Genomic DNA, 27,324 nt, shown 5'->3' with positions numbered 1-27,324 from the left:
GGTTTTGTCTGCTTTCATTGTGGGCTCACCCACCCACCACCTCCCCCCCCCGGGGGGGGATGGACTGCCTTTCACCAATACAGTGGTACCTTGGGTTACAGACACTTCAGGTTACAGACTCCGCTAACCCGGAAGTAGTACCTGGGGTTGAGAACTTTACCTCAGGATAAGAATGGAAATCACACGGCGCCGGCGGCAGCGGGAGGCCCCATTAGCTAAAGTGGTACCTCAGGTTAAGAACAGTTTCAGGTTAAGAAAGGACCTCCGGGACAAATTAAGTTCTTAACCAAAGGTACCACTGAACAAGGATCTCATGATCTCCACATCATATGTTGAGCCCCATGCAGATTTGACCATGGGATCCTGACCCAGAGGCAACTTGCTTTCTCCTCCACTTGGGCATCACGGCTGCAGCTGACCAGTTTACTCATTCAGCAGCTGTCAGGTGACATCAAGGGCCAATAGAATTTCATCTAACTGTATAAAGCTAGGCAAAAGATGTGACTGGCTTGATTCTTCAGTCAGAGCAAATTGTCTCTAGAGTGGAAGCCAGCAGCAAGTGATCAACCAGCTTCTACGCATTCCTTCTGCCTGCCTTAGGAACATAATAAGAGCCTGGCTGCTGGGTCCGATCAAAGGCCCATGCAGATGGTATATGAGAATAGCATCCTGTTCTCATATACCATCTTTGACACTGGAGGCAGAACATGACCATCATTGCCTTATGCTCCATCAATTTGTCCAATCCTTTTAAAAAGCCATCCAAGTTGGTGTCCATCACTACCACTTGTGGGATAATCAGTTGATCGAACAAGTTAAAGTCTTTAAATACATTGGCCTTATTTTCCAGTCAACAGGGTTATGGGGAGCACACCAGAAATACGCAAAGCAAAAAGCATCCCAAAGTGCCAAAATTCTGGCACACTTTTTCCCTACAAAAGGTGCCAATCACATACCATCAGCCCTTGAAGCGTTTAAAGCTAAACCCCTAGCACAGTTATTATATGGGGCTCAGATTTGGACAGGCTCTCACCTTGGATCTACAGAAGCTGTTCAATCTAAGTTCCTAAGGCAATTTTTTCCTGTTCCATCCTGTGTTCCAAATGCTTAATTGCACTTAGAGGCTAACCTCCCCTCTGTTGAATTACAGATTTGGCGTAGGACATTTAATTATTGGCTCCGCCTAAATTTAAACCCCACTGGTCTACTACCACTAGTATCATAAGATTGTCATGAGAGTGCTTGGACTAAAATTGTCAACCAAAAGCTTTACTTTTCTGGTTTATCAGCAGTTTTTAACACTTGGCTTCAGTAAAGCAAATAGACAGTGCCTATATGATATCGAGTGACAGAATAATCTGGCCACAAGAAGCAAATTTTGTCCATGGTATGATTATTTTTCACCTAGTCATTTTGACACTTTGGCACCCTATTTGCAAAATTTAATAATTCCAAAATACAGAAATGCTTTCACTTTCACAAAATTGAATATACTGCCTTTGGCTGTACTTGAGGGTCAATTTCAAAAAAATTCACTGGAAACACTGTTATGTCCCTGTGGAGATGGCAGTATCGAGTCAGTGGCTCATGTGCTTCTGGCTTGCACTCTTTATAAAGATTTGAGGAGTGAGGTTATCACCCCTCTATTATTGTCCATGCCGGGTTGCTCAACCATTGCTACTGTCTCCTTTCTTCTAGCAGATCAAGATCATCAGATGACAGCAAAAACTGCAAGGCTTTTAGTGGGGGCAAGGAGAATAAGATCTATTATTTTATTATTAACGTAAACCACCCAAATGTATTTCTATAGTTAAGTTTTTCCCTCTGTCTTCAGTACATTTTATTTTATTGCTATGGCTAGTGGCTGATGCAAATAAAGATTCTTCTGATTCTGCACTGTAAGAAGGAGTCCTTTCCTTTGCCTGCCTAGAATCTTGGGGCATTCAGCTTCATTGAATGGCCCTGAAAACTACTCTTATGGTGTGGGGGACTTCTCCCTATCCAACTTCTCCACACTACGCCTTCCATCACCTCAGCCGGCCTTGGACACAGCTCTGCCTCCAGGCCAGTAGCCCTGCCAGGCTGGGGAAGGAATATCCTCAGATCAGATTATGACGTGACCAAAGAGTGTGCTTTTGCCTGTTGGGTATTGCTCAGCTCACCTGTCTAGTCACCTGAAGGCAGGATAAAATGGACACAGTAAGGGAGAAATGTCCCTGCCACCCTGAGCTCTTGGAGAAAAGGTAGGATATAAATGTACAAGTGGATGACTGACTGAATAAAGGACCTGTGGGATAATTGACATATAAGAGCATAAGGCAAGCCCTGCTGGATCAGTGAGAGGGGACTCACCCTGTCCAGCACCCTGTTCCAGCAGTGGCCAACTAGGTGCTTCTGAAAGCCTGCAAACAGGACCTGAGTGCAATAGCAGCCCTCTTAACAGGTAGAGGTTGTGCATGGCCATCAGGACTAGTACCCATTGAGAGCCTCATCCTTCCTGGATTGATCTCATTGCTTTTATCTTGCAGCCATCCCCACACTGCCATTCTTTTTACACTGACATAGCCTCCCCTCTACCTATTGTCAGGCGAACTATCCTTTGCAGTTTTGGAAGCAAAAGCATTTTAGTGTTCCAGGGTGTCTGTATCATCCTCCACACTGAACTCACATTATGCTGGGGAATTTGGCTGATAACTTGGCAGGACTGTAAGACTCTCCAGGTCTGGGTCTTTTTTCAGAAGTCTCCTGCCAATGTGATGGCCTTAAATGGCCCCAATTAACCTGTGCTATTAGACCATTTAAGGCCATGGGTGTCTCCCCTAGGGAGCTTTTCGTGCCTTCTCCCTCCACAAACCCCCTCATGTCTTCCTGTTGGGTGCTTCCCTCTCATCCTCCTTTCTTCCTAATAAGCTTCAAGTTTGGAGAAGCCTCAAGGAAAAGGGGACCCCCACCAAGCCACCCCAGTCTGTGGCCCACTTTCTGCTGTTCTGTTGTTATATAATACAGTCTCCCCTGATGTTTTATGGATTCTGGCTAGGATGCCCCACATTCACCCCCAACCTCTTTGCAGGTCCAGTTCTTCCCCAAGGGTGCTAGAGGACATCCTTCCAACTGGGAAAGGGAATTGGGAGTTGACACTTTCCCCCCAGCCATCAATCTCCTTCCTTCCTTCCTTCCTTCCTTCCTTCCTTCCTTCCTTCCTTCCTTCCTTCCTTCCTTCCTCACCTCCCTGCCTCTGACTCCCTCCAGTCAAGCGAGACACACGCAGTGGAACCTCTTCCAGCGGGGAAGGTTTAAATAAATGATCTTTCTCTCCCTCCCTCTTTTTAAAAAATTGGTGTGTGTAGACGTGGTGACCTGCGAGATCCGTTTCCCCTTCAAACAGTGTCGCTCTCCCATTAAGGTTAATGAGGGAGGGGAGAAGGAGGAGGAGGAAGAGGAGGAGGGACTGAAGACCCCCCCGCTTCCCGCCTGGTAGGATCTCGGAGCACAAATCGCCCAGCCCGGGGAGGGCGGCGTGCCTTGGGCCGGGGACGCTGGCAGGCGAGTCCGGATTCGCCCGTGGCTGTCGTTAGGGCAGGGGGAGCGTCGGGGGCGCCTCCATCCTTTCTCTGGCTGCCTCCCCTGGATGGAGCTGCCTGGCTGATTGTGGAGGAGGCGGCCCACTGGCGGCACGTTTGCACTTTGCAGGGACCCAGCGGCTCCTCCAGCCACCGCCGCCGCCACCAGCAGCACCATCAGGAGCGGGAACAGGAGCTGCTCGGCCGCGTCTCTCTGGCTTCTCCTCCGCGGAGCCGAGCTGCCTCACGCCGCCTCCCAGAAACTTTATCCGGGCCCAGGAAGAGAGACCAGCCCGGCCTCGGGAGCCCCAAGTCGGCGCTGCCCTTCTGCTGCCGCCGGGAGAAGCCAGCCATGGACCGGGAAGCGGCGGCAGCGGCGGCGGCGGCGCGGAGCTGTCCGTGGTGCTGAAATGTCCGCGCCGGGTCCGGGAGCCTGGCGGGGCTCCTCGGCGTCCCTCTGATCGGAGGCGGCCGCCAAGGGGAGCCGAAGGGGCACCCTCTTTCTCTCTCCCTCTCTCCCTCTCTGCCTACCTGCCTCCCTCCCCATGTTGGATCGGGACCTCTGGGGCTGAAACAGCCATTCCCATGTGGATGCAGGATGGACCCGCTCTGGAGGATGGATCAACTGCTTCTCTACATCAATGCAGCCCTCCTGGTTTATTTCAGCTGTGCCGGCTTCTGTCTGGCGGATGCAGGTAAGCGGGGAAGCAGTTCCTTGGTGGGGTATTAAGAATGGGTATGGTAGTAGGTACTCTTCCCTCCACACACCCCTCCGCCGTTCTCTGGGTTTGTGTGCTCCATTCCTTAAGGAGGAAAAGAAATTCTCCTCAACTTCCCAGACCTGTTGTATTCTCATGCAACGTTTGAACATCCCTTCATAAATGGCTTCGCCATCCAATGACAGAAGAGTTGAGGAGGATCAACAAAGGAAAGGGGGATGTGTGCTTAACATGTGGAACTCATTGCTACATGATTAAGGAAAGGTGAATAAAGCACCACTGAGAGTTCTGTTAAGATATTTCCTTTAAAAAGAGGGATCAGCGCAGGGCAGGGCAGGGTAGTTTTTACTAGCTGTTAGTCATGCTCAGAGTCTCAAGGAGCCCCTACTTGTTGCAGTGAGATGGAATCATAGACTTGACCTCCAGCCTCCTATTCCTTTTGTCCAACTGTGCTTGAGAAAAAGGAGCCAGTAGGTAGCCGAAGTGACTTCCCTTTCTTATAATTCAAACGATTTGTGATGATCATATGGAACCAGCTCATGCGGCACCAGGCATGTGGCTTGTTACTCTTAGAATTTGATTCCTGAACTACATGGGCCTTGTTCTGTCCCATGTTTGGTTCTACAGAGCCTTAGTTTGTGAGTCTTCTTATTTGTGGGGGCAGGGGGAGAGACCTATGCAGGACTAGGGAGGGTCCTGAAATGTGTGGAGAGACAAGATGGATAATTCCACATAATAGCTGCTTCTATTCAAAATTGCCCTCCTGTAAAGCATCCTTGATAGGTTAGTGTCCAGATACCATAGTAGACAAGGTAATATGGGGATCGGCCAAATCTGGCCACCAAAAACAACCAGCTGGATCCTCAACCCACAGATAGAAGAGCTATGCATATGGAATATTGGCTGTGAAGATTGAACTTGTGAGAGAACCCATCAGGCTTCTCGGAGTTGCTCTCCCCTAAGGCTGTTACTTTCTAGGAGAGAGGAGCAGACCATTAAACAAGCACAGTTTAATAGGTCTTGTGAAAAGAACAGGTATTTGACTTGTAATTTCATAGCTTGCCTCTGGCTTTAAGAAATTCTCCAATGGGAGAACATCAGGGCCTCAGAAGGGTGCTCAGCAGCAGCCTCACTAACAGATGCATAGACTGAGAAATGTTGTTGGAAAGACCTGAGCTGTCCTGTGGATGCTGATAGCTCATGTGATGATGCGTTGTAGACCACAAGGTCAAGTTTTCTGCTAACTCCATTATTTCTGGAGGACTACAAATTGTGACACCTCTGAAAAGGGAGCTTGTCAAATAACAGACCAAGAAAATTTCCAGCTTTGAAAATTTGGGGCTCTTGTTACTTTGTTTAGTGGATGTATTTCTGTTACTCTTCTCCAGGTAAAAAAACCTCTCCGTGGCTAACATTTTTTAAAAATGAAACAAAAACACAGTACTGTAACAACAATACTTAGCAGCAGCAACTAGGAACCAGATTAAAATGGTTTAAAGTGCTATATTTTTTAAATGGTCTTTCTCCAAATGCCATCCAGTTCAGTGCTTGGCGAGTCCTCCTGGAGAGAGTACATCCCAGAGCCAGGGACCCAAAGGTGACAAGAAGGCCCTCTCAGGCTGACCATGTACCTTGCCCCTGTAGGTGCAGAAACCTGAAGGAGATCCTTTGAAGATTTCAGTGCCAGTTTGTATGGAATAGGGTGGCCTTTAAAGTAACCTGACCCCAAGTTCCATAGGACCATATGGGTTAAAATCAGCACCTTGTACTGAGCCTAGAAATGGCTTGCCTTATTATAGGCAAATGTCAGTGACATTTGTATCCCACCTTTCTTCCATAATGAATCCAAGGAAGAGATGTTTCCCAGGCAGTCATGCATTCAAGCGCTGACCAGCCCTAGACCTGCTTAGCTTCAGCAAGGTGGGAGCCTTCTGTGCCTTTATATGTGACCCCGGGACCAGAAGAATGGTCAGGTAGTGTGAAGGTATGAGAAGACACTGTAGAGCAGCGATGGTCACTTGGTAGCCCACAATACAGATCTGGTCCCTGAGCCATGGTGGCCCTACTAATTTTTTGCCAAGGTTTGCTCCCAGCTTTATTGATAAGGAAAATGAAACCTTGGAAAAGTTGTAAACAACAGTGATATTCCACAAGTTAATGCTCCGTCTCTCATTTTGGCTGTGTACGTTCTGCTAAGGCAGGTGCTGTATTACTGCAGAGCCTCTCCTGCTCTCTGCTGCCAGAGTTGTTATGGAATCTGACCTCAATGAATGGATCTGTTTGTGGGGTAAAACACCATCCCAATCTCTGGGGTCAGAGCCCAGCAAGGCAAGCAGCTGGCATTGTCCATGGCAGGCAGAGGTCAAGTCCAAAAGTGGCACCTGAGACTCTGAAGAGCCAGGGGCAGGTGAGCAAAGCTGATGGTTGACTTCCAGAGCAGCTGTGGCACTTGAAAAAGAATTCAGGGGGTGGCAGTATGGAAGGGGGAAAGTATATTTCTAGGTGAGTGAGATACCATATGTTAATGACAGGATTTCAGAAATGCAGTATAAGCTCCTTATTGGGGGAGTGCCTGCCCCCTGTTGCCACCCCCATATTGTCTATGCTCCAGAGTACGCAGACCAATCTCAGAGGCGCAGAGGCAGATGATGCAGCCCCAGACAGGCACATAGTCTTTGGTTTCCGCAAGGCCCCAGAGCCTTTGTGGCTTCTTTAGTTACCAGGCCTGTCAGAGCCTACTGGAGCTACTGACAGTCACTGACATCACTTTCTCATTTTTCCTCCTTTTTCTATGCATTGGGCACACAGAAGCAAAGTAAAGCCCTGGCTGAGGTTTCAGACACCCACCAGCTGCATTTCTCCAGAATGCCATCTGGGCCGTTCTGTCTCAGGGCCCAGATGCATTCTGGGGGAAAGAAGACGGTGAGTGGCTGCAGCCTTGGTCAGCAGTGAGCCTTCTGCAATCAAAGAAACATAAAGGGCCCACTGCTTCATTTACTTTACCTGGCAGCAGCCCCTGCCTATGAATGTTCTTGCAACAGAGCCTCTGTTGGTGTCTTGGGCCACCTGATTGCTTGGGGCTGATCAGCTGCAGTCTTCCTTCCTGCCACTATACAGGTAGTGCTCAGCCATTCCCTCTCCTTGCAAGCTGTCCTGGTGGTGCAGATAAGAGAGATCTGCTGTCAGAGTCCCTTGCACTGGGACGTTAAAACTGAACTGCTGTCAGGATACAGAAGTTCCCTGTCTTGGCATAGAGTACATCAGTGTCTCTGCCCAGGAGCACCCTTGTTACCTGGTACTTTAGGCAGGGCTGCAAGCTGGCCCATGGTGTGTGCTCTTCCTTTTATCCTGAAATGACCCTAAAGCTTGGAAGGTATTGTCATGGCTGGGTAATCTTTGGTGGATGAAAGCATCTAACTCAGGGGATCATGGATATCTGGATCAATTGGATTCTGTGCGCTGATACAGCAATGAACAGGCACAGGAAAAATAGAATCATAGAATTGTAAAGTTGGAAGGGGCTGTGAGGGTCATCTAGTTCCCTGCAATGCAATAATCTTTTTGCCCAAGGTGGGGCCTGAACCTGCAGATTAAGAGTCTCATGCTCTACATAGAAAGCTGCCTGCCCTACTGAGCGAAACTCATTGGTCCATCTAGCTCAGTGTAGTCTACACTGACTGGCAGTGGCTCTCCAGAGTTTCTGGCAGGGGACATTCTTAGACCTACCTGAAGACGCCAGGGATTAAACCTTGGACCTTCTTCACACAGTGGAGGTGCTCTGCCAGTGAGCTGTGGACCCCCCCCCCAGGCATGCCCACACAGCAAACTTGAGAGCAGTGTGACTTGTTAAGGGCTCCCAAGCATTACAACACAGTATTCCCATAAAGATCACTCAGTGGCGTAGCGTGGGGGGGTGCAGGGGGGGCCGGCCGCACCGGGCGCAACATCTGGGGGTTAGGGTTAGGGGGGCGCAAATCCACGGGTTAGGGGGCGCAAATTACTTGCCTTGCCCCGGGTGCTGACAACCCACGCTACGCCACTGAGATTACTGGCAAAGAGTTCTTAGCACCCTCTGATTTGGGGGATGGGGATGGGGAAGGAATTCATGACATTCAAGTCAGTTTCAAAACTGCTGAAATTGGAAGTGCGTTAAATAAGGTGCAGGTCTGTTTGCATTCCATGCCCATCACACCACAATGGAATCCAAAATTTTAACAGAAGACCTTTGGCTCCTGAAATCTAAACAAATCATATTCTCTAGCAAGTTTCTAGTCATCATAGATTCACTGAAAATAACTGGGATATATTTTGCAATCAGAATAGTAAAGCTGTGTCATATAATTTTGCATAATATAGTATGCAAATGAACCATACTTCTATAACCACAAGTTAGAATTAGGGGGTGTTGGCACAAATTGGGATGAGTTGGATGTCTCTGCTAACTGATTTTATGTCTGTGAGGATGTAACACATGGAGAGCTTCATGCAGCTAGAACTTGCTTGAAGAAGTTGCCTCAGATACAGTCTCCATTCTGCATGTGACTGTTTCAGTTCCACAGTGAGGCCTATGAATGCAATTCCCCAAATATTCTGACTCAAGTTTAGTTCCTAAACAGACAGGTCACATGATCATTACACATTTTTTCCTGTGCTACCCTTCTCCCCAATTCTAGACAGGTGGCATCTGGTTCTTTAATCAGTATTAGGAAAAGCACTCTGCACATGCTTCCTCTTCTCTTATGTTGCTTCACACATTCCAGGTTCCGAAGCTAAACAGGGTCTCAAGCAGAATAAGTCCAGTTCTGATAAATGCTGCCCAGTGACCAGCAATTTCCTACCCCAAAATCCAACCCAAAGGACATTTCCTGTTCATGCAAAAATGCATTTTGCTCATGTTCTAACTACAAAGAAATGGCAACCTCGAAGCAATGCAGATGGCAAGCATGTCTCATGCTGCTGGATGCAGCCCCTAGTTTAATGGGGTGACATGCTCTCTCCAGGCAGAGCACATCCCCCCCCACCCCCGGCAATGCCCATCTGCTTTGCTTCTTGCTGCCCATGCTGAAGTAGACGTAACAGACACACGGTTGTCCTTGACTGCTTCTGTTGTGAAGGAGCAAGGGACTCCGGAAGTCACTTTGTCTGGGAGGCACCGCTGGAGATTTATGAAGGTGTCCTTAAAATGGTGATTGTGGGTAAGATGTGGCACACGCACCCTCTCCCAAAAGTCCTTTGTAATTCTAATAGCCACCCATTTCTCCTTTTTCATACCAATGCCATGGCCTCCTCCTCCTCCTCCTCTCACCTTATCCTTAGTTCACCTCAGATTCAAGCAGCTGAGATTGAATAAAGGAATGGGATGAAATAAAGGACTCGGTTTTTAGCTGATTTCCTCTTCTCCTCTGTGCCCTCCTGGACACACATACAAACCCTCCACAAACATTTTACTGTGTACATTATGAACTCATCCAAATGGCATTCTCTCCCCCGCCTGCCCCCTGCTTCCCAATTAACATGTAGCACAAGCCAGCAGGAACTTATCCCACATCAGCACCATTCATAGTGCGCAAAATCCACCCCTTCAGGATGGCTGCTCTCCTTCTGCCTAACCATAGGGCCACCTCCATGTGCCATTCAAAAATCCTCCTACCTAAGAGGGATAGGAATGTGGCTCTGTGCAGTCACCCTTCTTCCAGCATGTCACCCTCATTCACCATTTTTTGATAAAGCAGATAGGAACAAACCTTTCATAATGAAAGTTACCTCTGCCCATGTACCTCTCACTCAGCACTGGGCAGCTACAGGGTAACCCTGCTCTCTTAGAATTCAGGAGCAAGATTTCAGTCCAAAGCACATGCCAAGGACTGAACCCCAGAACCTTTCTGTTTCTTGAAATTAAGCACTGCCCCCAACCTCCGATAACACTTGTGCCCCACTATGCTGAGGGCAACCCGTTAGCCATCTGTTGTAGCCTGCCAGCCAGCCAGGTGCTTGACAATCCCCTTCTTTCTGCAGTTCCAGGACAGACAGCAGAACAGGAAGCTTATGGAGCTCCCAGTGGGCATTTAGCTGGCTGGGTGACACTGTGCAGCTCTACGATGGCATGCAAAGCCCAACGGCAGGACTGAGAGTGTGTTCTATGAGTCTGTGGGGAGAGGGAAAGAACAAGGTGCAAAATTTGATATTGTGTTCAGAAACCAGCAAGCAGGTTCTTAGTCCTTACTGTTGTGAAGATGAGCCAGAAGTGACACGGGCAAAATCTTTTTAAATCCCAGGAGTTGAAAGAAGCTGAGTTCAATGGTCAGGGGTGTGGCTTTGGTGCTGTACGTGTAGATCCATGTCCCTTTCTTTCATTTCCATAATTTATACAGAACCCAGCTTTACTTTACAAATGTGTGTTAGCTTGGGACAGAAATCCCAGTGTTTTGGGGATGCCCATGTTTCCTCCTTCACAGGGGGAAGTCCTCTAATTTGAAAGTGCCCTCTGCATTTTGTGTGTGTGTGTCTGTGTACAGTTTGGTCCAAGTCCATTTTATATATAAAGAAGCATAAGGGCAGGGGCCTTGAAGGAGAGAGAGCAGGAGAGGCCGTAAAGCTGTCTGCCAACAGTACTGACAGCAAACTGAACTGGACACAGACTTTCCCACTTGCATTTCTATCTAAATTGCAGATTATTATTTTCTTAATGTGCATCTATTAACATATGCCCATTTTATGCAAATCTGTCTCCTCCTTCTGACAATTTATCTCCACTTCCTTGGTGATGTGTAAGTGGCCACCTTAAAGTGTTTTATTTCAAATCTTCCTTCCCAGCAGTTAATCAAGCCCAGGGATCATTGCCCAGGTTTCAGACATTGGTTGCTGACAGCAACAGTTACAGCCAACACAGTGCAAACCTGTTGTTGGCTTGAGTGATTTGTGCAAACACGGAAGGATGCAAACGGTCTTCTTACGGATGGTCTACGATTTAGTTTCCCTGTGGTGACTTTAGCAATCAGGGTGCACAACGTGATCGCCTTCTTCCTCACTCCCCGAGGTGTTCATAAGCCATCTTTTGGCAAATGGCACACGGCTAATTTGCACCACTTTATTGGCCCTATCCATAAGCTAAAATCAAAGAACAGAAGAGCAGGATTCATTTAACGAGGGGTGTGCAGATGCCAGAAGGGAATGAAAAAGTTAATTTGGCAGCTGGCTCCGTAGGAAAAAGACTCATGCCGCCAGAGAACTTGCAGGTTTTGACTGGAGCAGAAGCCTCATTGGAAAAGCCCTTCTCCCCACCTCCCCTAATTTCTATTGTCTGCTCAAGGCAATGGCCAAGATAATATTTAAGTCATTTTTACAGCTTGGAAATGTGATTTAGCTCTGTAATAACACCAGGCCTGAGGCCTCTGTGGTGAGCCCTGGCTTGGTCCCTTAAGCCGCTGCAGAAGTGCTGCCCATTACTCAGATGCTGATGAAAGAGGGAACTGAACTGTGCACAATCTTTAAAGGCTCTAGAGTGGTGGTGTAGCAAATGGGCCCTAGGGCAGGTAAAGTGAAATGGACTTATCCTTACAGCACAAAACATGTGCTTCCACCGGAGGTGATCAGCAGCAAGGCTTTCAGGCCGTTTTATTTTCACATGTGCCCACATCAGAGGCATTTTTGCTTGCGGTGCTATCCAGAATTGTTATGGTCACAAAGATGTCACATTTGAAGGGCAGTCAAGGGGAGGGGTGTCCTGCATTTGGGCTGTGAGTCTTTATTAAAGCTGAGTTTTAATGGAAACGTTTGGTCCCATTTTACCAAATCTCCAGTCTAAATCTCCAGATCGATTTGATTGTCATAGCTGAGGTTTGAAGACTTGCCCAAGGAAAGTTCAGCTGGCTAGAGACACTGAGATGGGGAGCCATGGAGGGGCTGAATTTGCGGGAGGTAGTTGGTACTCAGTTCAGATCTTACCTCAGCCATGGACTCACTAGGTAGCCACTCTCAGTTGGCCTCCTTCCCCCAATTTGTTGTTGTTTAGTCGTTTAGTTGTGTCCGACTATTCGTGACCCCATGGACCAGAGCATGCCAGGCACTCCTGTCTTCCACTGCCTCCTGCAGCTTGGTCAAACTCATGCTGGTAGCTTCAAGAACACTATCCAACCATCTCGTCCTCTGTCGTCCCCTCCTCCTTGTGCCCTCCATCTTTCCCAACATCAGAGTTTTTTCCAGGGGGTCTTCTCTTCTCATGAGGTGGCCAAAGTATTGGAGCCTCAGCTTCACGACCTGACCTTCCAGTGAGCACTCAGGGCTGATTTCCTTCAGAATGGATAGGTTTGATTTTCTTGCAGTCCACGGGACTCTCAAGAGTCTCCTCCAGCACCATAATTCAAAAGCACCAATTCTTCGGCGATCAGCCTTCTTTATGGTCCAGCTCTCACTCCCATACATCACTTCTGGGAAAACCATGGCTTTAACTATATGGATCTTTGTTGGCAAGGTGATGTCTCTGCTTTTAAGGATGCTGTCTAGGTTTGTCATTGCTTTTCTCCCAAGAAGCAGGCGTCTTTTAATTTCCCCAATACCTTCCCCCAATACCTCATCACAGATTATAAGAGTTGGGACTAAGGCCATTCCCTCCCTCCAGTGTCCCAGAGGTGAAGACAGGGACATTGTTTTTGAGGGCTTGTAACATCCTCACACCCGTTATCGCTTCCTGCCCCTTCATTTCACATTCCTGACAAGATGGGCCCTGGATCTTTTTCTAAGCGCCCCAAATGTTTCTGGTGGACTATTGATTGGGGAGGGGAATTGAACTGAGGAAACATTTGGGTTACCCAGTCGGATTGAATTTGGGGAAATAAATGAATTTTAGATGTTTTAATCTAGAGATGATTTGAAGGGTAACAGATATGGATAATTGAAGGGGAATTGAATTGATTTGAAATGGGATTTGTTGGGACCTTAACTGGGATAAATGAAATGAAGAAGAACTGGTTTTTAGTGATTTGGGGCAAATTAACTGAGGGATTTATCTGGGAAGTTAGTTGCCTTATCTCAGTATCATTCCAGGGTAACTACACTTATGTACACTTCCTTTGCAGTAAGTCCCTCTGAACTGAGCAGGCTTGCTCCACTTTCAAAGGCAAAATAAAGACAATTGAATGAGGACATTAGTGTGGGAATGTTCAGGGTGGCAGGAGAGGATATATTGCTTATTAATATCCTTCCTAACGAGCTAGCAAGTTCCTTTACTTAGCGGAATGCATTCCCCTTTACACAGCAGAAAACTAGTTGCAAACTCATGTGAGTTTCTTAAGACAATACACAATTCAATCTGGCCTTTAGCCATGGCCCCTTGGATGTTGCAAGACTATAGCTCCCAACAGTGCCAGCCAGTATGGCCAATGGCCAGGGATAATGGGAGTTGTAGTCTGAAAACATCTGGAGGGTGGTTTTGCTTGTGGAGACAGAAGAAAAAGAAAGAAGGCAATTTCTGCCTTTCCCAACCTGGTGCCCTCCAGATGTTTTGGACTACAACTTCCATCAGCTCCAGTCAGCTCTGGTAGCTGAGGCTGATGGAGGTCGGGGGGTCTAAAACATCTGGAGGACACCACATTGCCCAAAACTGTTTTATTCAGTTATTCAGAGAGCCAGTGTGGTGTAGTGGTTAAGAGTGGTAGCCTCATAATCTGGGGAACCGGGTTCGCGTCTCCGCTCCTCCACATGCAGCTGCTGGGTGACCTTGGGCCACTCACACTTCTCTGAAGTCTCTCAGCCCCACTCACCTCACAGAGTGTTTGTTGTGGGGGAGGAAGGGAAAGGAGATTGTTAGCCGCTTTGAGACTCCTTAAAGGGAGTGAAAGGCGGGATATCAAATCCAAACTCTTCTTCTTCTTCTTCTTCTTCTTCTTCTTCTTCTTCTTCTTCTTCTTCTTCTTACTCACTCTGAGATGAACCTGCTTAAGACTGGAGCAAATAGAAACAGGACAAGATTCATTAGCAGTGATTTCTCTTGTTCAGGAACAGGGATGATTGATTTTTAGTTCCTGGGCCAGAAAGTAGACATTCTAGTAAGAGAATCTATTTTATAAGTGCCATTTCAGACAAATTAGCAATTTTTTGCCAAATACTTTGTTAGAAGCTACTCCCCTGAGGGTGATGGACTGATTCCTTTAATTAGAGCTGAACATGCAAGCTGATGCAAAGCTTGTTAATGTGGGTGGAAAGGGGGCCTCTGAGCCAGCAGGCAACAGCCTCCCAACCAAAACAGAAGGACGTCAACAGTGAGTGGTGGGTGCAGAGTCCAAGAGTGGCACCCTGCTGGAAAAATGGCCCTTTGCAAAGCGACATGGGTAAACTGACAGATTGCTGTCCCAAGGACCTTGCAATCTGGAAATGTGACAGTGGAGGAGGCAATGAAGGAAGGCAAGCAAAGGCTGGGGGAAGCAGCAGCAACAGGGAGCTAGCAGAGTTACATGCAGAGGAAGGAGCTTTGTGCATACTGGGGAGGAGACGTCCTGGAAGAAGTTTAAAAGGAGGCGTTTAAATGGAGTCTGTTCTGGGAAGAGCAGGCAGGATCACCAAAGGGAGCAGGGCATGGCTGGGTGGCTTAGAGGGGGAGAGGGGGAAGGCGGCAACACTGTGCCACAAATTGCCCTAAGCCAGGCAGTGGGGAAGGAAGGAACTCTCATCAGGGTGCCTACCTATTTCTTCCTGCTCAGTGTTTGTGTGTGTGTGTGTGTGTGTGTGTGTGTGTAAACTGATATATCATAAGGTGCTATCAGTCTCCAGCATGCACACTCGCTCTCCCCCTCTCTCAGAAATAGGGATGCATGAAAGCTGGTTTCTCTCGGGTTCTCATTTTTCCACCCTTTCACTTCAAGTCTCCGCATTTCCATATCAGTTTGCAATTAAAAAAATAATAATAACCCTCATGAAAATTAACCAGCATTTTTTAGTGCCCATTTCCCCTGATATACACATTTTCCTATGCAATTTTGCATAATATACACAATTTTGCAAAGTGATTTCCTCTGAGAGAATGCATTTTTGAATCTTATTTTCTCTTACATTTTGAATGCAAACTCTGTGCTGCTATATGCATTTTTGTCCACTTTCCTCAACTGGAGAACGGCACCACAAAATTTGGAGAAGTGCAAATTTCGAAGGGTGGCTACATTTCAGTTTGCATATTGTTTGGGAAAGTGTGGATTAGGGTAGGTTCGCCTTCAAATGTGAACTGCATCAAATTCCTCCACCAAACCTAGGGCTCAGAAGTAAAATACAAGGCTGCTTCTACAATGCCCTACCTCCCCCCCCCCCCGAACTGTGGAGTCTTGAAAATCTCTGTGCTTGGTGCTTTCCTCTTTTAGAAATCAACTTCTTGGGAAAGGGGTGGAGTGCGTTCTAAACCCCCCACCACCTTGGCTGCTGGCTCCAGCTACACCCACCCATGGCTTGCTGGAGGCCTAAGATTATGGTGCCTCTGGCCCCATTTGCTGCTCAGTGGTTCTCAGAGCAGTTTCCTCTGTCCTTTCGAGAACAAAAGGCCAGGCTGCCAGGGGGGCTTTGTCCTCTCAAAGTGGCAGGGGGACAAGGTGGTTCAGCATCCATCCCCATCCATCATTCCTTCCCACGGCCTCTGCGTGACTCCAGGTCCAAATAAATGGCAGAGGTGGGCCCAGGATTTTTGTGTGTACCGTTGTCACTAAGGCACTCTGGAGAGTGCTTTCAGCCCTTGCTAAAAAACCCATAAAGTTGGCGCGCTATTATTCTCAATGTGGGAGCCCCACAGAGAAGAGTGCAAAAAAGAATTCTCTGAATAGCAAAGTGCATGAGGAAGGCGGGAAACCCTTTTATATCCACACCTCCACTTCCAAGAAGGAAACAAGGACCCCCGCAGCCCCAAGAGGAGGAAAGAGAATGAGAGCGAGAGAGGGGTGGTCAGGTTCCAGCTCTTGAGCGAGTGAGCGAGTGAATAGAGATCAGAAAACTTAGCAACAGAACTGCAGGTCATGTTCTTACGCCTCTCATTTCTGCAGAAAAGGTCACGGCACAGGGAACAGAAAGCTGCCACGATGGCATCTTGACATTTAGAGCTTCCTGGCAGGTTCCACTAAGCAATGCCTGGAAGTAGACAAAGGCAGCCCTGCCCAGCCCAGCCCACTTAGCTATAGCTTCAAACGACTGGAGGGACATCCAGGGCAGGGGCCCAGCCTAGAGGTGGTGGCACTTTGGCACAGAAGCTTGGTCTTTGCAGCCAAGCTGGTGAAGAATAATCCCCACCTTGGTGTGGAATTGCCACCTGTTTCTTTGATAGCTCAGGAATTGGGCATCTCGCCATGTCTTGGGAACATCTGTAAGGAGGCTCGTTGTTCAGATTGGGAGGTGGTAACTAGCAGGGCAGCAGGGCACCTCTGATTTGAGGTTCCTTTGGCTAATCTGCATTAAGCCATTGAAAAGTCCTCCCTGAATTTCCCCAGTTGGTAAGCGTGTGAGCTGATGCAGGATCCCCGGGTTCAAATCTCATCTTAAACTTTGAGGCCCTTATCTAAGGCCCTGTTTCCTCAAGTTCCCCCAGATCTGGACACTCTTCACCCTCACAGGTCTCTTGCAAGGATGACTACATATGGGAAGCACTTTGAACCCACAGCAAATGGTGTGTGTGTGTGTGTGTGTGTGCGCGCGCGCGCGCGCAAAATAAAAGTAAGCTTTTAGGGTGCTTCCTATGCCTAGAACCATGAATGAATGCATAGTATGCCTGTTCATTTGCAGAAAAAAATGGAAAACAAAAGGCAGGAATCTGGAGACTGCAGGCTTTGAAACCTCCAAATCTCTTGGGTGGGAGGGCTTTTGACTTCTCTGTTGGACTGCGTGGGTGCTAGTGTGTGTTCGCATGAGTGTTGTGTGTCTGTATGAATAGAGTGTGTGGGAAGGTGAAGTGCAAATGGGTGCAGCGCAAGTTCCACAATGAGTGCACCACCATCCGTGGCTCTCGCTTGCTGCTAAAAGGCTTTCGGCATCCCTTGACCCTTCTGGAAAGGCTCTGCAGTCTTTAAGCTTTTTACAATGTCGGGGGTGCACCCTGCAGAACGGGAACAAAGTGACCTACAAACTCCTCACTGCCTGGCCTTGAGACAAATTCCGCTGTGCTTCCTTGCTGCTTTTACAGTAAGTGCAGCTTAGGAAGCCCCAGAGCTCAAAGGCTCTCAACTGCAGCCAGGAAGGTTGCTGCTTTTGGGCCCTTCAGAGCGGCCAGCAGGGATGGGAGCTGAGCTCCAGTGCTGGTTGCCCTTGGGATAGCTCAGCTGCAACAGCAGGATGCAGCTGCAGTCATGCCGAGACTGCAAGACTGTGCCCACTTGACCTGGGAGGAGTAAGCCCCACTGAACTCATTGGGACTTACTCAGAGTAGGCATGTGCGGGATTGTGCTGTGAATCCCTTTTGTCTGCTGTTTGCATGCCAAAGGAGCAGCTGCTAAATTGGCACCCATCCATCCAGTTGGCTGTTCAGAGAAGACTTAAGTTCTAATCCACGATTATTTATTTTTAAAAGTAATGCTTTAAAAGTAAAGCTTATGGTAGTGATGAGACAGCTGTAGCAGAAATGGACATGTGCATCCTATAACTAGATATGTGCTTTCTTTTTTCTTTTTTTAAGAACCTTGTATTCCTCCCGAATCCCAAAGAGTAGCTATGATCAAAAACAGTGACAGGCTCTAGGTAAGCGAAAGGGCCACTGGCTAGTTTCTTGCTGGCCTCCTCACACCTGCTGGGAATCTTGCAGACCCTGTTAAGTAACAGGCTCCAAATTTACTGGCTTGCTTTTCACTTGGGATTGGGCTTTCCAATGGCAACTAAATATCTTGCTCCAGTATAATTTTGGAATTAGAGCAATGCAGTTAGTGAGAGAGAGGGGAAGAAGATACCTTCTTACTTGCTAACCTTTGCCCACCCCCTCATGTGAGATTTCTCAAGTGAGTTTTCCTGTCTCCGGGTGAATTCACTTGTCTCTCTACATCTCAGGACCCACCCATATCTCATCCTTATGCATATTGTGAATCCCTTGTGCCTCCTTGCCCGTGTGACGTTCTTATCCAGCTACTGCTGTCCCACACTTGCTCCTCCGTAAATCCAGAGATCCCCTTTGCTTTGAAAATTCATATAGGAGAGCTGCATCAATTGCATATAGGGATTCTCTGGATATATGGAGGGGAAAGCTTGGGACAGTAACAGTTAGAGGGGAGCACCATGTAGACGAAATCCACAGTAAGATGAGGTATGGAAAGCCCATAGTCTTACCTATTTCTTAGGACCATTGTGAGGCTAAATGTACACAAAACAGCCTTTGCCTGCATTCCCTCCTTTCCCTAGGGCATATTCTAATGTGTAAACTAGTGTGTTTTTCCTAGCGCCTATCCGGTTAGGGGCTTATCTGTGCTGCATATGTAGATCCATGCACACACATGGCAGAGTCTTCATCACCATTATACTTGCATAATTCTTCTTCTTCGTTCAAAGCATGCTGCCTACATTCTCCCAATCTTTTAAGGTGTTGTTGTAAGACTGGGAGGGGTCTGTGCAGAAGAAGGCTAATGCATCCAGAGGTCTTGCTGGAGTGTCTCTTAACAGTCCTGGGCAAAGTTGCCAGATGCATCATTTATTAGGGAGACTACAGGTGATGTTTCCATGGGAGTTAATTGTTCAGTGATTGCTTCTTGATACAGATCCACTGCTACTGGCCAGAAGCATTGCAATGCATGGCCTCTGAATACTAAGGTTCCATTTATCTGTAAAGGGTACTAGCTATCCAGACATGTTGCCTCCACAAATTTCTCTTCTGCATTTCTCCAAACCACCCCAGTATGAGCAACCATCAGCTCTCCTTCAGGTGGGAGTGAGTGCCTAATAATAATACTGCCCTTCAGATGAGGATCACAGGGCGGTTTATAATATAAAAACACAAAAATGCTTAACACAGTAACAAATAAAAACAATAAACCCCCCGCAGTTTAAAAAGCCATAGATTGCTGTTGTTATTTATTATGTTTCTTCTGACAGTCAACTCCATTAGCTAATCATGTGTGGTGTGAAGAAGTCCTTCCAGCTTCCTTCTCTCCTGCTAAGCATCTTCTCCATTCATGTGATGTGAATCTCCCTCTCCTTGCAGACAGCCCCTCCGCTCCAGTCAATGTCACAGTCAAGCTCCTGAAAGCCAACTCAGCTGTTGTGACCTGGGACGTCCTGGAAGAAGAGGTGGTCATAGGATTTGCCATCTCCCAGCAGGTAGGTGGCAAAATCCCTTAAAACTGGACTTTTTGCAAGATCAGAATGGAGGTTCAATAAACAGCCAATGTTGTCTAACCTACCAGCAACTTTGTGCAGTTGAATCAATAAAGAGGTTGTCTGGAAACAACCTCAGATTCAGAATTGTTTCCTTGCTTCTAGTCATCAGATCTTAAAACAAGAATTTATCAATGGGAACTACGTAGCCTTATAAAAGTAGCACTAGTTGACAAAAAATAAAATAAAAAATATTCTGACTATCCCTGGCAAATCACAGCATTCCCTTTCAGTTCCTATTTTTAACAGATGTAAAAATAAAAGATATACACAAACCTGAATAAATTTATATAAAAGCTGAACAAACTGTTACAGTAATTAAGAGGCTGATGCAACTCACTGCCTAAAGAGTTTCCTTGTCAATCAAACTTCAGAAAGATGCAATGACTCTCTCTTCCCTCATTGTATTCAGACATTCCCCTGTCATCAGGATTTAAAGGTCTTCTGACACCTTGTACTGTGAGCAAAAACGAGTTATTTCAAAGCAGCAAGCATATGATTGGGACCAGTGGCATAGGAAGGGGTATGTGGTGGGGCGGTACACTCTGGGTGCCACAACTGAGGGTGGGTGACAAACTGGAGAAAATAAGTATTTTAAAAATAAACTTATTGAAGCGCCTCTCCAAGAGGTTGGCGGGGCTCCCCAGGTCCCAGATGCCCCCCTCCTTGCCTTGGGACCTTCGCCCCACCCCCAACCCAGCTGGCCAATCAGCTGCGGGCTGGGGGCAGGGCGAAGGCAAGGAAAGGAAAGGGCTGATGCTGCCAAGGCAGGCTTCCTTAGCCCCCTGCCAGCAGCGGTTGGGTTTTTTGGGCCACTGCGGCGGCCTCTGTAGGTCGCTGCTTCCTGTTTCAACCACCCTGATAAGAGGAAAGGATAGTGGTCGAAAGCAGTCACTAAACTGTGTCTCAATGAGCTCTTGCAAAAACATAGGAACCAAAAGCAGCTGGGAGACAGGTCCCTGAACCAGTGGCCTTAGCCCCTGCCAACAGCGGTTGGGCTCCGGGGCACACGGGCACTGCAGACGACCTCCTGGGCCAGTAAGCCAAAGCTGTTTATGCTCACAATGTTCAGTAAATAAACCAGAAAACAACACTTGTGACTCTAAGTATCTTATTTTTCTTTCCTTTAATAATTTGAATGTGTGTGGGGGGGAGTGACAATAAATTTTCCGCACTGGGTACCACCTGACCTTGCTATGCCTCTGATTGGGACAGGCTCTGGTTTAAACCATGGGACCTGCTGCTGCCATTTCTCATTTGGCCCTTTGGAATATGTGGGTGTTTTGCTTTCTCCCCCTGCAGAAGAAGGATGTCAGGATGCTGCGCTTCATCCAGGAGGTGAACACCACCACCCGCTCGTGCTCCCTCTGGGACCTGGAGGAGGACACCGAGTACATTGTGCACGTCCAGTCCATCAGCATCCAAGGCCAGAGTCCAGCCAGCGAACCAGTCCACTTCAAGACCCCCCGGGAAGCGGAGAAACTGGCTTCCAAAAACAAAGGCAAGTCAGGAGGAGGCTGTGGGCCCCGGGAGGTGGGAGACAAGCGGCACTGTTTGCAGGAGGGCAGCGAAGTGGAGCTGCAAGAAGTGGCAAAGGGACCCCACTGAGTCACTGCTGTCTGCTGGGATGGAGTACCAGAAGAAGGTGAGAGCCAGCAGGAGATAATTCTCATTTTGTGCACCCTGCCTCTTCCAGGGGGAGGGTGTCCACTGCTGTGGCCCCTTCCTCCAGGGCCCTCTAGCTGGTCAGATGAACACAGCTGGGAAGTGGAAGCAAGCAGCTGGAAGGCCTAAACTGGGGCTGTGCAACATTTGCTGCTGCAGCCAACCCCTCTGCCCAAGAGGGAATGCATCAGCCCTGCCTTGCGACCTGCCAGGTGCACGATACAGCCCTTGGGTTACTGGGCCTTTTCAAGCACCTGCCCAGCTGGAACAAAAGGCGAATCTTCTGCGTGTGTATTGGGGGGTGGGCTCTGCATTGTGCGGATTTGTGCAAAAGGGCTAGGGAGGTATACACCCACATCAGGCACCACAGCAGCCTTTCCAGGTTTGCAAAAATCAGTTTGGTGGCTGGGAAAACAGCAAGGAGGAACAGAATAGTGCGTGGGGGTGGAACAACGAGTGACCTAGCACCCAGCAATGCAGAAGGGGGTAGAAGTTGCTGATCACTCAAGTGTGAGAAAACCTTGAAGATTCTGAAATCCTCTGGGTTGTACCAAAATAAGGTTTACTCAGTGCAGACCCAGTAAAATAAAAGGATATGACTGACGTAGGGCCAGTAAGGGGTCTACTCTGAGTTAGGACAGGATGACCACTTACACATCACTCAGAAAGAGGACACAGATCTGCTTTTGTTTGTTTATACACATGTAGAAATAATAACTATGAATTCAATAGAAGTGCAGCATATCTTCTCATAGCTGGGGAGACCTTGACCAGGTTCCTTGTGAGGGAGGGGCTGAGGATGTCATGGTTTGTTTCTCCAAGCTGAGAGGTGTCTATCTAAAAAGCCTCTGCAATGCCACAGGATGCTGCCACCTGGGGCTGATGGAAGGTGTGGTCGAAAATGCCTGGACACCACCAGGTTGGCAAAGGCTGCTACCAGAGGCTCTGAGGTACATTGGGGCAGCCACATGGTCCTCACACCTAGGGGTACCGTGCATACTTGAAAGCCGTGCTTCACAAGTCAACTCTTTGCCCAATTCTTTGCTTAGGGTAACAAAAATCTGTGAGGGTAGGTTTGGAATGGAGCTAAGGTCTGCCTGCCATATCTCTTTCTCTCTCTCTTCCCCCATCCTGTGCAGATGAGGTGACGATGAAGGAGATGGGAGAGAAAAACCAGCAGCTGCGAGCCGGGGAGATCCTCATCATTGTCGTGGTCTTGTTCATGTGGGCAGGTCAGTATGAGTCCCCTAAATGCATGCAAAATAAATGCATGTATTGGGGGTTTTGGACAGAGAATTTTGTGCACACAAAAAGACCCTGAAGACATGTGCGCAGGTGGACATAACTAGGCAGTCGTTTTCACAATATATCCCCACCTGTGTGCATTGGATGCTTTAAAAAGTACAAGAGGAGAGGCCACTGCCCCAATTACGTTTCCAGTCTAAAACTGAACACAGATCAGACAGCAGTGGAAGGAGGGCAGAGGGAGGAATGAATGAGGAAGAATATGCAGTTATTTGGGTTACATGTGCCTGGGTTTGACTATAATCAAGTATGGAGATTATTAGAATTTTACCAACTTTAGCCCAGCTTGCACACAAGTATGGTTGTTATCTTTCTAGATTTTGTTGTGTTTCCAATGTGCTCTTATCCAGCTTGTTTCCTGGGGTGGATCTAAACACAGGGGGGAAAACACTATTAAAAAAAGTCAGAAGTTAGATTGTTAAAACAAAAGAAAAAAATCTCTATGGAAAATCGCGTTTTAAAAATTCCTGCTCTCTGTCGCCATCTGGTGCACATTCAAACAGCTATTTCTTTAGCTGAGAAACAGCTGAGTCCCTGGGGATGGGACTTGTTAGGAACTGAAATAACTTCACAATAGCCACTCGCCTCCCTGGATAGCCCCCCCCCCCCGTGCCACAAGACTCTTTTGCCTTTATTTGTCCCATCAAAGGCTTGTAAACTGCCAGCCAGTCAAGATTTCTCACTATGTGCCTTCTCTGAAATGCTGAAGAAGTCTAAACAGACAAATCAAGTGTAAATTGTCACCCTGTGTCTGCCCTGCAATCCGCTACTGTTTCTCTGTGTTATTAGTATTTTTTACTAGAGTGCCTGTTTAACTACCCCCTGTTAAAATGACAGAATTGTTAAAACAATAAATGGCCTGAAGCATTATTAGAGCATAAACCAGCAGAATGGCAGTAAGCCCCAATCCTCTTAAAATCTACTACCAGGAATCGAGGGGCAGGGCAGGCATAGAGAGACAAAAAGAAAACTTTCCTGTAAGCAAAACTGGTCCCTCTGTGACAGAATCATAGAACTGTAGGTGCTGATGTGTGACCAGTTTATGAGGAAACAAGGATCCATTCACAGCACATCTAACACACGTGTAAAACACAGAACAGCCTGCAAAGAACCCTGGGAATTTGATAAGGAGGAAATCACAGGTCTGCAAGAGGAAACCACGCTACCCAGGTTTGAGGAAAGCGATGTGCTTTAAATGTGTGTTGAATCTAAGGTCTGCTTTTGGAATTAAGATTAACCTGCAATACTGGGCTTTTCTTTTTAGACTTCTTAAGAGATGTCATAAGGAAAGACTACATATGGAAGAGTTAGAGGGGCAACTCCCCACCATCCCATAATGGTTCCTGCTCTGTCAAAATAAATAAAAGTGTGCTAGCTTATAGTCTCCATAAATATTCAAGCCCCTTCTGCTATAATTCTGCAAGTTTGCCAGCGGGTTGTTGCCAGTGTGAGTCATTTGTAAAAACAGAAGGCTTGGACGTGCATTGAACTCATATCCTCACATTTTTATCCCCTATAAACCCAGATGTGTGGTGTAGGTGAGGAAGCCTGTACTTTCTGCACATGCCCAGAGACTCCTGTTCTTTATTGTTTCTCTTCTTCCATCTATATCGACTGCTCTGTATATTTAGGTGTATTTGCACATATTGACATATAATTCCCCGAGCCAATGCAGAGTAGTGTCTAAGGCCGTTTCCCATACAGTCACTGTTTACTGGTGGGATTCAGTCACATCAGGCTGCACAGTTAAAACTGATCTGGAGCTCTTGTGAAACAAAACCTCCCCTCCACCTGGAAAGATTGGACGGGATAAGGAAACATGATAGGAAATGCACTGGAAAGAGGAGGATAACAAGGTGGATTATCATTCAATAGCTGCCGCCGCCTAATCTCTCTGCACACAAGCCAGGCTGAATGCTCATTAAGCAGGCTGCATGGAACCGACTTAAGGGGGTGAGCGATAAGCCCCCAGTTTAAATACTGCCTTGGCCATGAACAAATTCGGTAGCCTCAGGCATCTCTCTCTCTCAACATCAGCCCACCTTACATCTGCAGAATGGGCATAAATATAAGCAGTGCTTTTCTCCAGGGGATACTCAAAGGTACCGGCACTTTCCCCCATTGTTGTTAAAACGCGTGACACATACTGTAACAACTTCATGGTGAGTACCAGCACCTATTTTTCTAGGAAAAAAGCACTGAATATCAGGCTGTTTTACCTCCTTAGCCAAAAATAAATAAATGTTCCCTGAGCAAAACAGCTTACAAAGATCAATCATAAAAAGTCCTATTATTATTATTATTATTATTATTATTATTATTATTATTATTTACATTTCTATCCCACCTTTCCTTCCAAGGAGCTCAAGGTGGTGGTGTCCAAGGTTCTCCCTCTCCTCATTTAATTCCCACAACAACTTCGTGAGGTAGGTTAGGCCAAGAGGTGGTGACCAGCCCAAGGTCCCTAGTGAGCTTCATGGCTGAGTGGGGATTTGAACCCTGGCCAATCTCCAAGCAGCAAGAGACTCCAGGGGTGCCTGCACTTACCCAGGGTGCAATAAGGTCATTGGAGACTGCAGTGTCTTTAGGATATATGGTTTTATTTACATATATATACAACCTGAGTACAGTGGTACTTCAGGTTACATACGCTTCAGGTTACAGACTCTGCTAACCCAGAAATATTACCTCAGGTTAAGAACTTTGCTTCAGGATGAGAACAGAAATCGTGCTCCGGCGGCGCGGGAGCAGCAGGAGGCCCCATTAGCTAAAGTGGTGCTTCAGGTTAAGAACAGTTTCAGGTTAAGAATGGACCTCCAGAACGAATTAAGTACTTAACCTGAGGTACCACTGTGTAGGATGGAGGGGCCCAAAGCTCTGTATTATATTTTGTTGGAAGCCATCCAGAGTGTCTGGGGAAGCCCAGCCAGATGGGTGGGGTATAAATAAATTATTATTATTATTATTATTATTATTATTATTATTATTATTATTTAATTAATTAACACTTCCATAGATCTTGCCTCTCCTAAAGGGTTTCCAGGGAAGCCCCAAGCCACAGCTTTGGGTTCAGCACAGAGCAAGACAAGCCTCTCTGTCCAGCTTCCAGCCCAGCCAAACTCACCCCCACATAGCCCCGCTTGGCCTATTGTTCTCCATCCTAGGATGACCCTGGCATCCAGCCAGGAGAGGTGGGGAAAGGCCCACCCATATGTTTCTATGACAAGGGAGCTCGCTGTTTTCAGATGCAAATGCAGGATACTTAGCTGAGCAGCTAAGGCCATTACACTGACAAAGGGACTGGTCTGACCAGTTTAGGAAGCTTCCTCCTATAGCTTCCACCCCACCCCACCCCCAAATAAAAGGACTTTTGCAGTAAGGAAAGTGATGAGAAAATGTGCTGGAAAGTGTGGAATAACAATTGCTTGTTGTGCTCTTGTATACCCTTCCCACAAGTGGCTCACTTAACAATGGATATCGCAAAACCTATTTGCCTACAAATCAGGAGGCTCAATAATGTTGAAGGTTTCAGGAAGGAGTCAGTCTGGGTGGTAGACATACAGTAGGTCCCTTCAGGTCTGTGATCTTGTGTAAAGGTAAAGGGACCCCTGAACATTAGGTCCAGTCGTGACCGACTCTGGGGTTGTGGCACTCATCTTGCTTTATTGACCGAGGGAGCCGGTGTACAGCTTCTGGGTCATGTGGCCAGCATGACTAAGCCGCTTCTGGCGAACCAGAGCAGTGCACGGAAACGCCATTTACCTTCCCGCTGGAGTGGTACCTATTTATCTACTTGCACTTTGACGTGCTTTAGAACTGCTAGGTTGGCAGGAACAGGGACCAAACAACGGGAGCTCACCCCATCACGGGGATTCGAACCGCCGACCTTCTGATCGGCAAGTCCTAGGCTCTGTGGTTTGACCCACAGCGCCACCTGCGTCCCTCTGTGGGTGATCTTATGTATGAGAGACTAAAATCTATAAGAGGAAATCTGTCAGGCCAGTTTGTTTGTCAAGATGATGGCCTGGGCTGCTCAGCCAAGTGCCCATCATCTGTATCTCAACAATGAGCTCTGTTGCCATGGAGACAAGTGGGGGGCTTTCCCCTCCCTCACTGGGCTGGATGTCACATCACCCTAGGATGAGAGGGGTAGGGTTGCATGTAACAATAAATTGGTCAGCTCGGTAAGATAGTCCAATGTGATTATTTTCATCATCTCCCCAGTATAGCAGAGGTCGAGGCCAAGAGAGAGGAAGGAGTGTTTGGACCCACAGTGCTCTCACTCCCAGTTGTAGTACAGCAACCCAGCTCCCTGCTAGCTTCACCCGTCCCTGGCATTTTGAAAGCAAGCTCTGAAGTGGCTCCTCTTCATCCTGCTTCTGCATTGCCTTCTCCTGCCAGCTGGGACTTGCCAAGCACGAGCTAATGCAAAAGGCAGCTCAGGCTTGTTTGCTTTCTGTGCTCAGCCCCCTAGCTCCATCGACAGCTGCTTTTGCCCCTTCTGCAGTATGAAACATTTATGAAAAGCAGAAACACTCTGCCAGGGAGCTTTGCAATTGCTTTCGCTGGAAGCACGGGGGAAGGAGGGCCGTTTCAGGTGAAGCAAGCAGGCCAGCAAATCAATGAGACAGCAAACGGGATAATTTACATCCTTCTCTGGGGACGAATTTTGCCTCTCCCTTCCTACTCTCCAGCTTCCTGGCCAAAGGACTTTCTGGTTTCTTGTAGACAAGATGTGCACAGAGGGGTACAAAACAAAG

At 47.5% G+C, this 27,324-nt stretch overlaps 1 protein-coding gene and 2 long non-coding RNA genes across 3 annotated transcripts in view; 2 read left to right on the top strand and 1 right to left on the bottom strand.

Moving 5' to 3' along the window:
- The window catches only part of LOC310767883, a 936,392-nt gene that overhangs the window by 164,615 nt on the left and 744,453 nt on the right, over positions 1 to 27,324 (top strand). The window lies entirely within an intron of this gene.
- Positions 3,161 to 27,324, top strand: part of FNDC5 (fibronectin type III domain containing 5) — a 33,447-nt gene continuing 9,283 nt past the window's right edge. The window contains exons 1-4 of the mRNA XM_083625372.1: positions 3,161 to 4,255; positions 19,422 to 19,537; positions 20,897 to 21,095; positions 22,399 to 22,491. Coding sequence (XP_083481498.1) covers positions 4,159 to 4,255; positions 19,422 to 19,537; positions 20,897 to 21,095; positions 22,399 to 22,491 — 505 coding nt within the window. The 5' untranslated portion in view covers positions 3,161 to 4,158. The remainder of the gene's footprint in view (positions 4,256 to 19,421; positions 19,538 to 20,896; positions 21,096 to 22,398; positions 22,492 to 27,324) is intronic.
- Positions 19,181 to 20,278, bottom strand: LOC310767881. Its single transcript, XR_014551088.1, has 2 exons — positions 19,935 to 20,278; positions 19,181 to 19,495 (listed from the first exon to the last, which is right to left on the bottom strand). It is a non-coding gene; the product is annotated as an uncharacterized lncRNA (long non-coding RNA).

This window comes from Podarcis filfolensis (assembly GCF_964270895.1).
Source record: "Podarcis filfolensis genome assembly, chromosome: 8".
NCBI lineage: Eukaryota > Metazoa > Chordata > Lepidosauria > Squamata > Lacertidae > Podarcis > Podarcis filfolensis.
This window is presented reverse-complemented; position numbering and strand designations above follow the sequence as displayed.